This window comes from Zerene cesonia, chromosome 1, assembly GCF_012273895.1.
Source record: "Zerene cesonia ecotype Mississippi chromosome 1, Zerene_cesonia_1.1, whole genome shotgun sequence".
NCBI lineage: Eukaryota > Metazoa > Arthropoda > Insecta > Lepidoptera > Pieridae > Zerene > Zerene cesonia.
Window position 1 is genome coordinate 4316760 of NC_052102.1, and position 12781 is coordinate 4329540.

General features: G+C 32.8%; 1 protein-coding gene across 1 annotated transcript in view; it reads left to right on the forward strand.

Moving 5' to 3' along the window:
* The window catches only part of LOC119829499 (zinc finger protein with KRAB and SCAN domains 1-like), a 12937-nt gene extending 2951 nt beyond the window's left edge, over positions 1–9986 (forward strand). The window contains exons 2-6 of the mRNA XM_038352043.1: positions 1578–1807; positions 1921–2058; positions 2898–3211; positions 5308–5458; positions 7544–9986. Of these exons, the coding sequence (XP_038207971.1) occupies positions 1579–1807; positions 1921–2058; positions 2898–3211; positions 5308–5458; positions 7544–7806 (1095 nt within the window). The 5' untranslated portion in view covers position 1578 and the 3' untranslated portion in view covers positions 7807–9986. The remainder of the gene's footprint in view (positions 1–1577; positions 1808–1920; positions 2059–2897; positions 3212–5307; positions 5459–7543) is intronic.
* Positions 9987–12781: the final 2795 nt, after the last annotated feature.

The following is a 12781-nucleotide window of genomic DNA, read 5'->3' on the forward strand; positions in this document are numbered from 1 at the left end:
TATTTTTAGCTGTCGGTCACACAATACATGAATGCACACTTTATTTAAATCTGTTTGTTCACTTATTATTAAATACGTCATAACTAAAACGAAATCGTAGCAAATATATGATATTTATTATACATATTTAATATTTTCTATCCATGTAATACCATAAAAGTGTAACAGGTTTGTAGAGTAACATTAAGGTAGAATGTTTTATTAATTAAATGCACAATTATCTACGAGTTAAATGAGAAAATATGTATTTTGTAAAAATACCTCGGGGCAAATGTATTTTCGCATTGTTCATGCAAGGGCTTTATCTTATATTATATATTTTTTATCTTTTAAGGTATAATTTTTTATTTATTTATTATTTGTATGTACCGTGATCGATGACTTGTTGTCATCTTGTGGGTAGTGCTATGATTCCATCCAATTTCTGTAGAAAATTTGACGTTTTATATTAAAAAATTCTAAAAGATTTTATCTTTTAAGGTTAGCCTTAGGCCTCTTAAAGTTCTGTAATGACAGAAACAGGATCTGATGGAGCAAGTTCAGAGCTATATGAAGAATGCATCAACACATCTCAACTAAGCTCTCTCAAATTTTGCTGCATGGCTACAGAAGAGTGCGTTCTGGTGGAACACCACGCTTCATGGTGGAACACCACGCCCTTCCTTTTCACTAGCTCCAGCCGATTTTTCACAATAGCTTTTTTGACTATATGAGTTGCTGACGATATCAGAACTCAGAATACATATCTTAACCGGTAGCAAAACCTCATAATGGCCGATTCCTTTTCCAATCGCACCATACACATACATATTCACTTAAGGGCTTGTCCATGCTTCGACCATGATCTTTGTCGCATATTCTCACCATAAGTGACCCCTTTTTCAGCACCCGTAATCCACTGTTTAAGAAATGGTCGGAAACTGTTACGTTTCAACAAGAATCGCAAATAGAAATACGTTGCATTGTTTCTCTTAGTGAGATCGTGTGGTACCCAAATGCATTTTTTTATACATACCTTTCGTAAATGACGTAAAACAGATTTATGATCAACATCCAGTTCTTCGGCAATGCCATAGCTACTAATATGTCGATCTTGCTCCACTTTCTCAAAGATGGCACTGAATTTATCTATGACAAGGCGTCCAGAGCTACGTGAAATGCTTTAACCACATTAATTGTGCTATTCTTATTGATATCGCATTAAGTCCGTAAATCGAACAAATTTTATTCGCGGCTTTAAAATGTACCGAATCTCTTCGCAACATACGTTAATTTTACTTGCTTTAAAAACAATTGAAAAATGGCGGGATTCAATGCTATTATTTTTTAATTATTGCATCTTCAGAATGTCACATTTAATGGTAGCGAAACCAGCCAGTTAGTTACATTTAGTAAAGCCAAAGAGTTTTGATTACTAATATAACCCAAAATACGAAAATACATTTGCCCCGACCTATTATTAATCTTCTCTTAATGCTCGAAATGCAGCCGCATTTAGTATTTTGTTCAATTAGGGAATCTGCGAATTAATTACCTAGAATTAAAAAAAACACGTATTCAGAATATTATTTTTACAGGATGTCACGCCACGTCCTTCTGTCTCGACTGGCAGAGCAGTTTCAAGCTTCTTCGCCGCCGGCCCAGCGTTTCCCATCTCCAGAGCGAAGTGTATCGCCTCACTCACCCACATCTACGAAGTCACCTCCACACTCTCCAGATTCCCTTTCGCATAATCGCTTAGACATGTTGCAACTTGGCGACATTGAAATTGCAGGGAGAGCACTCAAGCAGTATGCTAGAGCTACAGGTAAAACCGCTTTTCATTATTATAATATTCTAAAAAAATCAATAAACCGTTGAGTTTAAAAATATATTTCCTTTCTTATTGATATAACTTTATTTCGAGTTATGTTCACACAGAGCTTGGTGCCTTGATGTACTGCAGCGGGCTGGGTGCGCTTTATGGCGGCGCAGGAGTATGGCCCCTATTGCTGCCACGAGCTTCACCGAATTTCGTCCCACCTCTTGACCATATGAGACATACCCCACCGCGAGAAGGTAATTTGAAAACATGAATCTTTAGAAAAGCCTTTATATAATTATTGATTTTGACATGTTCATTATAAACTAAAGATGTAAAGCGTTATATCGAAATATTTACGTTAAAGTGGGTGACCTCGCTTGTAGCCAGTAAAAACCTGATATCTTAAATGTAGTCATTCTGTGTTTCATGAGTTTTACTTGAAAAAAATTCTGACGAATTGCGAAATGTTGACGACATTATATTCTATCAAAACTTCACCTCGGCCTCCTTAAAGACTTCTCATGTTTCCCTCATTAGAATAGTTATCAGTGCTGTACAACGATTAATAACTCGCAGCGCTGATACGACGTCGTTTACATGTCGTTTACCTCCTTAAGCGAAGCAAAGTTACATGTTTCCAATTCGCCAAGGAAAATCGTGTACCTATTTAGGTACAAGCGCCGCATATCGTACACAAATTCTTTAAGTAGGTATTCAAAATACACGATACCCATACTCGTGTTGGTTACGTGTGTACGAAATAGATAAGTAATGAGGAGGACCTAGATTCAAATGCATTTGATTTCGTTTTGACTTGTTTAATTTATAAAAAAAATATATATCTTTATTCTTTTAAATTAAATATTTATCTTCACATTAATGATTAAATGAAACGGAGCATTTTTAATTGTACTGTGCTATGTATCTAAAATTTTATTGTACAAGTAGACATGACGCAATCAACAAATACCAGCGCCAGCGCACCTGTACAGATTTCATGAACATTCATAGAATTATAAACGTCCGATATGACCTGACTGACTTTCAAATTATCGCACAAATACTGTGAAGGGTAACAATACATTTGTTTCAGATGACGAAGAAGAGTTGCCTTTAAATTTATCGACAAAAAATCGTCAAATTTGGTCGCCTGGTAGTGCTTGCGAGCGAGAGCAAGACAGAGACACAGACTCTTCTACGGGACGCTGGGACGCGCAAGACGACGGCGACGCACCGCTGGAACTGGTCAAGAGGTGCCGGAGCAGTCCCGATGACGACCACATTTCCAGCTCGGAGCTTCGACGCTGCCCCTCGGCGCCAGCCTATCAAACATTTCCGCCTCCCGCAGCAGATATTAACTTTTCATTATTACTCAAAAATGAAAACAAGACTGAAAAATCATTTCAGGTAGGTTTTTAAAAGGCTACATACAATATAATTAAAAATCATAGAAAAACTTAAAGGGAACGGTCAATGAATTGCGACATCCTTTAACGAGATCGGGATAACTGTACAATTTCCGCTCAAAATGCTTTTAAATAGCAAACCAGTATCGGTTTTTTTACAAATCAAATAGCAAAAGTTGCCCCTGGCTTAATAAGTACTCTTGTATCGAAACAAGTCGCACGTCGTATGCTATTTGAGGCTACGCACAGGCTTTGAGCATCTTCTTGCATTTTAATACTTTCGTTTCATCGTATAGCATTTTTAGCTACGTCTATTTAAAGAAAATATATTATTAAGTTATTTTGATAAAACGATTACCTACTTTCTACGAAACAGTATGTTAATTTGAGTTTTTTGGTACCATACAGTATGTTAATTTGAGTTTTTTGGTATCATAAATACAGCGACGCGAAACAATATCGATAGACACATTAATTTTTATACAGAAAAATTTCACATTATTTAAACATCCATCTAACTCCATTTGTTTGCACTTCCGATCTTTGTGGTTTACCCGTATAGAGTATCGTATAAGAATCGCAGTTTTTACTACTAGCTCTAATAATAAAAATTATTAAATTACTATTTTGTACTTTTGAAATTTCTGTATATCTTTTTATTTGCCGTCAATAAATAAAACAAATTTAATATCACTTATTTAAAATTTTATAAACTTTTTACGAAAACCTCAGTCCACGTTAAAACCGATAACCATATGTGGATGGACTCACCCTCGCCAGCACCTGTGTTGTTTATAAGAAAATGCATTGATATAAAAAAATGATCAAAAAACTATGAGTTTTTGTAGGCGCGAGGTGAGGCAGCTGCCTCGCCAACTGTCACAGGTCGCTCCTCGGATTTGTGTTCGGTTATCATTTGCCGCATACTTAACGGGCTAGCCACCCGACTAATAGCAGCATACCTATTTTTTTTTTTTCACAATTTTTAAGGATTTCCTCAAAATGTTTTACGATTAAAAATGGGATCTGCAACATGAAGGGGTTCATTTAATTCAGTTCGCAACAAAATTTTCAATGCAAAGATTGTATAAAATTAACCTTTAATATATTTTGTATTGTGTTTTTTACATAATTAGCAAAAAATTACACATAATTATTATACTTCGAACGATTTCTTAATCGATCTTAAAAATTCAAAATGCAATCATTGAGTTATATATGGAATAAAGAGAACGATGTTTCAAATCTAAAAATAACATACCTTAACGAAAATCAGATTTCTTATGTATGACTTTCATTTCAAAATTCCATCTTGCTGAGTGAAATCTAACTGAGTAACCTTCTTAGTACCTACATGTTATTATATTAACCCATTTGAATAAAGAAATTCTATTGAACAATTGTATGTAGGTATACATACTCAGATCTACTATTTATTGAGTCATGACGCGTAGCCCGTTGGTGATTTTCTATTCAATTCTAACAACAACTGATCAAATAAATCTAAAATTTGAATCTTTTGTAACAATGACTTGGAAAAAACGACTAAGGAATTTATTTGTCAAGTATGCAAATGAAGTTTCGGTTTTCAATAAATTATATCCGCTAGCTGAGAGGTAACTGTTTTACAGTTTCAATCGATACTTCGTAATTGTGAGTGTAAAAAAAACATGATTTAGTAAAACCCAGTAATGATACATTGAAAAATGTTAATTACTGCCTTGGAAAGTTTAACAGGAGTTGAAAAATCAAAGAACAGAGCGAAGAAAGGGGTTTCAACTTTCAACTGCCCTGTAATTATTATATTATTAGCTAGCGTCGATCTATTTGTCGACGTTTTATTTTATTTTTACATTGAATCAACGTCACCACAATGCAAATGGTTTGAAGTTTTTCATATTTTAATAGTGATGAAACAATTTTAGAATGATACTTACTATATGAATTTTTTTACCACATTAGTAAAAGATTTATAACTTATATTAGGAATAAATAAACTTTATTAGCTAAAGATATAAAACATGTTCATTCAATTAAATCCTGAAAACTAGAGCAAAAATGTCTAAATATATTAACTATTGATCTATTTTTGTTCAGTGCAAACAATGTGGAAAATGCTTCAAACGCAGCAGTACCCTGTCTACTCATCTTCTTATTCACTCCGACACCAGGCCTTATCCCTGCCAATACTGCGGGAAGCGATTCCATCAAAAATCGGATATGAAGAAACACACCTATATACATACAGGTAATTTAAATGTAATTAAAATACAACATACTTATTAAGTCCTATTATTACGTATTAACTTCGATATTACGCACATAAAAAACATTCTAACTTGTAACAGTGACAAAATTGTAATATACACTTTGAAACTTTACTCGCTTGATTGAAGATAATATTCAAAATTACAGCACTACAAGAAATAAAGTTACGTAAAACGGTTGCTATAATTTGAGTTTACCAACGATTTTAGTAAGTGTAATAGTTTAGCTAAGGGTGGCTAAGGGCTGTTCTCCTGTAAACTTCTGATTTCAACGCCAGCTCATTAATGAAAAACTCGGTCAAGTGTGAGTCGGAAACTCACTACATTAAGGGTTTTGTAGAAATAAGCTATAAAGTAACTGCAAAACCAGCCTGCCAAACGTTGCTTAACGTCAATTGCAAACCTTTTAACTACCATGGTTCCTGAGATACAGTTTGGTGACAGACGGACGGACGGGCGAACAGACAAACAGGCAGACAGATGAACAATGAAGTTGTAGAAATAGAGTCGCGGTTCATATATTTTTTTGTTCACTTCCTTTATTTTCTTTTATAATAGACGTTGGTAATTAATCACAACAATTTATTATTATCACATATTCTTTACTGAAAGATCAGATTTTTTATTATTTTCCATTACTTTACATTTTGAGGCGATTTATTAATGTTTTATAGATCAAGACAATATCAATAACAATAAAAGTACGAAATCGATGAATGTTATTGATAACAAGGCAGCGCATTTACCTTGCATGACGGCAAATCGCTGCCAGTATACGACGCGTTAATGAATTTCCAATGAGCAAAAAATAGGCGACGCTCGTCACTGCAACCCATCCCAGCATTTTTCAATGAGGTCGCAATTAAATCTTAATACGTTCTGTTTTCCGGTGTAGTTTATCAGTTTTTGATGTATTTAAAGTAGTTACTGTATATTTTTATAGACCTGGTATAATTTTTGTTATTTGTCACAGTTTATTTTACGTAATTTACGTAAATCTTGCGTATATAACGTTAAATAAACTATATACTTCAGGTGGCGGGCGAATGTTCTCATCCCTTTTTCTAACTCATACCCTGGCTATTAGAGGCCGGATTTTTCTAATATGGTTAACAATAAAACGAAATAGTAAATTGTTAAAAAGTTATTTCAATATAAAATAAACAACAATAAGATGTATTTCTAATAAACAAATTTTTTAACAGTTAAATTTATTAGAGGTGGGTCTGGTGGTAGGAATATTTCATTAGCCCCGACAACTTGAGAAACTACTGCTGTAGTGTTATTTTCGATAATATAAATGCAAAAATGAATTATGTATGCATTTATAAACTACCAATGGATATAGGGAATTGCATACAATATGTTATATTTGTTTTATTTATTTATTATTTATGGATCTAATTAAAACAGCATCGCAGATATACTTGTAGTGAACCATTCAAAATAACATATTTTTATTTAAACACTTGAAGAAAGACCTCAACGAGGTGAATTAACTATGCAAAAAGCAATGTGGACATATTTGTCTCTGCTGAGACATCTCGTCACGTCTGCACATAGTTCCGAATGATTTACAGTAACCTTACAAGGTACTGGTCCACCCGATAAATACCTCATGATCAATATTCCAAAATGTGGCCTGGCCTGCAATTAGCCGCTCAGCCTTCGCAGACCTTCACGTGCGATCACACTACAAACAAAGAGACGATTTAAATCCTGTTCTATCTATAAAACAACATTTTAGTTTTTTGCTTAAACGCATTCGAGTTTTCAATAAGATACCAAATTCATTTTTATGTACTTATACGTTGTTATGTATCGATAAATACCCACTTGTAGATGTGGGTACAAGTTTCGCTATGGGTAAAATAATTTGAGGGGTTTATAAAATTAAGGTTTAAGACAAGAAAAAAATATAGCTGCGGATTATGTGTCGCTAAACAACTAAGCGAATATAATCATTTCTGATTCAAAAAAACATCGCCAAAATTATACCTGAGATACAATGCTTATTCTTTTCTGATACTAAAATTACTTAATTAAAACTTTATCTTTTGTTACAGGTGAAAAGCCCCATAAATGCGTCGTATGTTCAAAAGCGTTCAGCCAAAGCTCGAATCTTATCACGCATATGCGCAAACATACGGGGTACAAACCTTTCTCGTGTGGTCTATGCGACAAAGCGTTTCAGCGAAAGGTGGACCTTCGACGACACCGAGATTCGCAGCATTCAGATGTAATAGAGAATCCCACTACAAACTTGACAGCCCGTTACCGATACTATGGGGAAGAAACCACATCCCTAGCACCACTAGTTTCTAACTAAAATATAATTTTCAAAACCTGAGTTATTCCAATCATAACTATTAGATATTTATTTTTTATTTGACACATTTAAAACGTAAAATGATTGTCCCGGTGAGCAATAAATATAACCAAAGATCATTTTAATTGTTGTTGCCATCTTTGCATTTATTGATTTAGTAGGGGTACTTAAACAGCGAAATATAATAAGCTGCTTATAGAAAGCATGTATCAAAATATTTAATAAGGATAACCAACGAGTAGGATTGACTGTTTTTTTCTGAATAAGTGCCTTAAAATGCCTTTTATAATGTAATTTACCTATCCATAAAAATCGTACAGACAACGTGATCATCGCTATATTTTTCAGCTATCCGTCCATTGGAAGTGATCTATTTATACATATGTATAACTTCTATTTAGTTAATATTAAGTAAAGTATGGGAATTATAATTTAAATGCATTCTAGCGATTAATTGCTAGTCATATCTAACGGATTTTTGTTTTTAATATTGTTTTTGTCGGTACATACCTACCTATGGTTGTAATTTAATATATGCTTAACTGCCTCTTCATTTAAAAAAAATCTGGAAAAACGAGATGGAAAGTATCTTATTAATAATCATTCTATGAATTAGACTGTGTTTATATATTCTTAATTCGGTGTGAGTTAGTGCAAATATTTATTTTCGGCAAGTGAAATTTAAAAATTGTTTGCACAGCAGATTGTATGTGTACGAAATGTATGATTAGTCTTAAGTAAATGGTGTTTGTATGTATATTAATTAATTATTATTAGATGTGTAGATATATCTATTTTACGCATCGAATGTCAAATGAGTGAATTTAAGTCTATTGAAAAAACCAAAGTAAAGTGTCTTGTAGTCGAGTGTAAAACGCTTTATTTATAAAATTTAGTTAATTTTACACTAAGTTCTCTATTAGATCTATTAATTAAGGTTAAATAATTTACCATTTTATTTATTTTGCTGTGCATTTGATTTAATAATAAGTTTAAACGAAGGATTTGCTTAACTATTACCTAAACAATATCGCGTCCGCGTTACCAATCAAACATTGTATTTAAACATTAAGAAATTACATTTGGCATTGTTATAAACTGCAACCATAAAATTTTATACCATATTGAGACATAATATAAGAACGCTAACATACGTTACCATTTTAAATTAGTACCATTGTACCTAAGTACGTCTACTCGTTCTACCATTAAAAAACCTACATTAATGATTCATTTTAAAGTCTTACCTAAAGATTGTGAATGAAAACCATCAATTATTTTCATATTTTAAATTAGTAGATATATAATTTGGGTGTTTTTACCAATTTAGTACCTATGCACCAGCTTTTCACTAGCGACTTCCTTCCTATATATTTCAAATTGTGCGGTAAAAGTCAACTCCTATATAAATAAATATTCATGTGCGATACCACATCCTTAAAAGTTGTTATAAGCCGTGTTCAAATCTCAGATATTCCATTCCCATGCAAAATTTATTTGAAATCGATTTAATGTTTTAGCCGTGAAATAGACAAACATATTGTACTATTTAAATATGTAATATTAAAATGTGAATCGTAGTTATATATTGTACTTTAACTTACGATATAAGTTTGGAATTATAATTTTAATTTAATCTTGTATCTTAAATAATTAATCTGTGTTGCAATTAATTTCAATCCAATATTTATTTGTTGTTATACGTACGGGACCGTATTTAATTTGTGTTCCGTGCGAAACGGATATACAAGTAGTTGGTAACATAATATGTAGATACTGAAATAAACGGCTAGAACACCAAAGCAGTAATAATATAAAATATCTTTATTAAAATAACTACATAATTTTACTAGCTACATCTTCGTCATAACAAAAATTAAGTTCTAAAACTTTGTTGATTTTTCGAACATATAATCATATATAATCATAGTAAGCGGTACAAATGACATGCTTATGCTTGTGAAAATAAGTTTGAACATAAATCCTTAAGAGTTTAAATTTTGGATTTGTACAATTTAATATACAGATAACTAAACTTCGTTATTAGACCAATTACAAACAGCTCCCAATAAATAAGAATTTTATGTTGTAGGTACTTTACCAATTTATAAAATATAGTTTGTGTAGATTTTAAGTTCGTATTAAGATAGGGCCAGTTTTAATAAAGTTATTTATAAAAACATGTATTTTATTTTTCATCTTTCCTGTATCAAATTCAATAGATAAATACCTATGCAAAACGAAAATAATATTAATATTCAGTCTAAAAATAATATCAAACAATTTAATGAGTATTATTTTTTGCTATGTTGCCCAACAAAAGAAATTTATTATAAACTACTTTCAACTTACCTAAATATAATCTGCTTTTTTTATTAAGTTACCTATATCTACAACTAGCTATTGACCAACGACATTGTTTGAACTTCTGACAAAGTTTCATACAACTTTTTTAAATCAGTAGAATAATATACCTAGCTAGCTAAATAATACCTACATATAATTAAGTAATTATTTTGTAAATTCGTTCATTATGTACCTAAACACACATGTCGAAAATCATTATGTAGGTAATTATCGGAATACAGCTTCAATTTCTACATGAAGTAAATTGAAATTACATACGTATTTAGTGATTTAGGTATCTACCTAAATGTGGTTCATAGTAGAAGGCGTATTTAATTAATAATAATAATTACACTTCACTGGCAATTTTTTTTTTAAACTTGTAATTTACAAGTTCCAATTACTTGCTGGTTATACGAATCGATAGGAATCAATAGCGTTAGCGATTTATAAAATGTTTGTGAGTCTTTGTAATCTCCGAAACTTATAAGCTTTGTATATTGCAGGGATACCATTATCAGAAATAGCGGAGCTGCCAGTGATTAAACAATCGATTACATGTATGGTATCTGTTTTTCTTTTGATGTGAACATCTTTTTTTTAGATAAGATTTTAAAAAGATAATTGAATCAAACATGTTTCATAAGCAAAAACCTTGACGCAGTCAGTTTTCTGTGATTTAAAAAGTAATTACTTTATAAGTACCTACTATTACGTCGGTATCTACCCATCTGAATACTTATAAATATTAAGGTTTACGTTATTAGCTGCTAAGGTATTAAGTATGGAGATATAGTTTTTAAATACTTAACCCGTTAACACACTAGAAAATGGCTTCAAATGAATAAACGCCCACACAGCCATATAAAGGCTTCTGTTGTTGCATGCGTATTAGGCGATAAGCCGTTTGTGCACCACCCCTTACCCTGTCCACCATTACGATTTCTTAATACAATTATGTATGTAAGAAACAAGTGAATCCATACAAAATACTCAAATGCAATAGAAATTCTTAATGAGATTTATTTGTATCTATGACATGTTTTATATGTAATACTGGCGTTATCCGCGTGGATATATATTGATTTATTTACCATTTTAATATCTTGGATAAATGCAACGTCAACTTTTAACGCAAAGTGATAAACTTTTAATGAGAAGTCGATGCAAAAGTATTTTCGTATTTCAAATGTATTATTACTAATTAAACCTCTTTAAAACCATTAAATGTGACATTCTGAAGATGCATTAAACAAATACTAAAAAAAAAGTAGTTGCCGCCATTTTTCAATTGTTTTTCAAGCAATTAAAATGAATGTAGGTATGACGAAGAAATTCGGTACATTTTTAAATTTTATTACCAAAAAGGTAAAAAAGCGAAGAACGCCGCGAATAAAATTTGTTTATTATGTGCGTATAATGCGGTATCAATAAGAGTAGCAAAAAATGTGTTTCTAGCGTTTCACGTCGCTCTGGACACATAAAATGTCATCTTTGAGACAGTCTAGCAAGATCGACTTAATCGGCTACAACATTGCTGATGAACTGATCATAAACAGTTTTACGTCATTAACATTACGAAATCCGGATTCAAAAAAAAAAATTGACATTTGGGTACCACATGCTCTCACTGATAGAAACCTAATGCAACGTGTTTCTATTTGCGATTCGTTGGCGAAACGTAACAATTAAGAACCATTTCTTAAACAGTTGATTAGGGGTGATGAAAAATGGATGACTTATGATAAGAACGTGCAAAAAAGATCATAGTCGAATGTCCATCGCATGGACAAGCACTACAAACCCCTCCTGGCTCGTAACAGAGTGTTGTGTGAATACACATTGTATTGTGGAATTGGAAAATAATCGTCCGCTATGAGCTTTTGCCACTGGGTAAAACTATCGATTCTGAACCCTACTGTCACCAACTGGTGAGGTTATAAAACTAATGAGACTATACGACCAAAGCTGGTGAATAGGAAGGGTATGGTGTTCCATCATAATAACACCAGGCCGCACTCATCTATAGCCAAGCTACAAAAATTGAGTTGGGCTGAGATGTGTTAATGATCTTTCGTATAGCTCTTAACTTGCTCCATCAGTTCTCTACCTGTTTCGGTCATTGCAAAACTTGTAGTTGTGACCCTACATTTTTACACAACGATGAGTGAAAGTCGAAGAAGAATCTACATATAAATAAGCTGCACGCCCCAGCTTCGCACGGGTAAATTTTTATAGTATTTGAAAAAAATACTACCCCACTACTCCATCTTATAAGTTGGATCAAACTGCACATGGTGTACTTATAAATCTGTGACATGGTGTGAAAATTTGATTTAAATCGTTTGAGTAGTTTCGGAGTCCAACGCGGACAAACAACATGAACCATAATTTGTAGAATATATTAAGATATGGGTATCGATAGCCGATACCTCATCATCATCAGCCCATATACATGCTCCCACTGCTAGGACGCAGGCCTCCTATGAGGGGTTCAGGCCATAATCCACCACGCTGGCCAAGTGCGGGTTGGCAGATGTCACATTTCGAGGAACTTTTGATTCTTGGACATGCCGGTTTCCTCACGATGTTTTCCTTCGCCGTTTTAAGCAGTGGTGATGTTATCCAC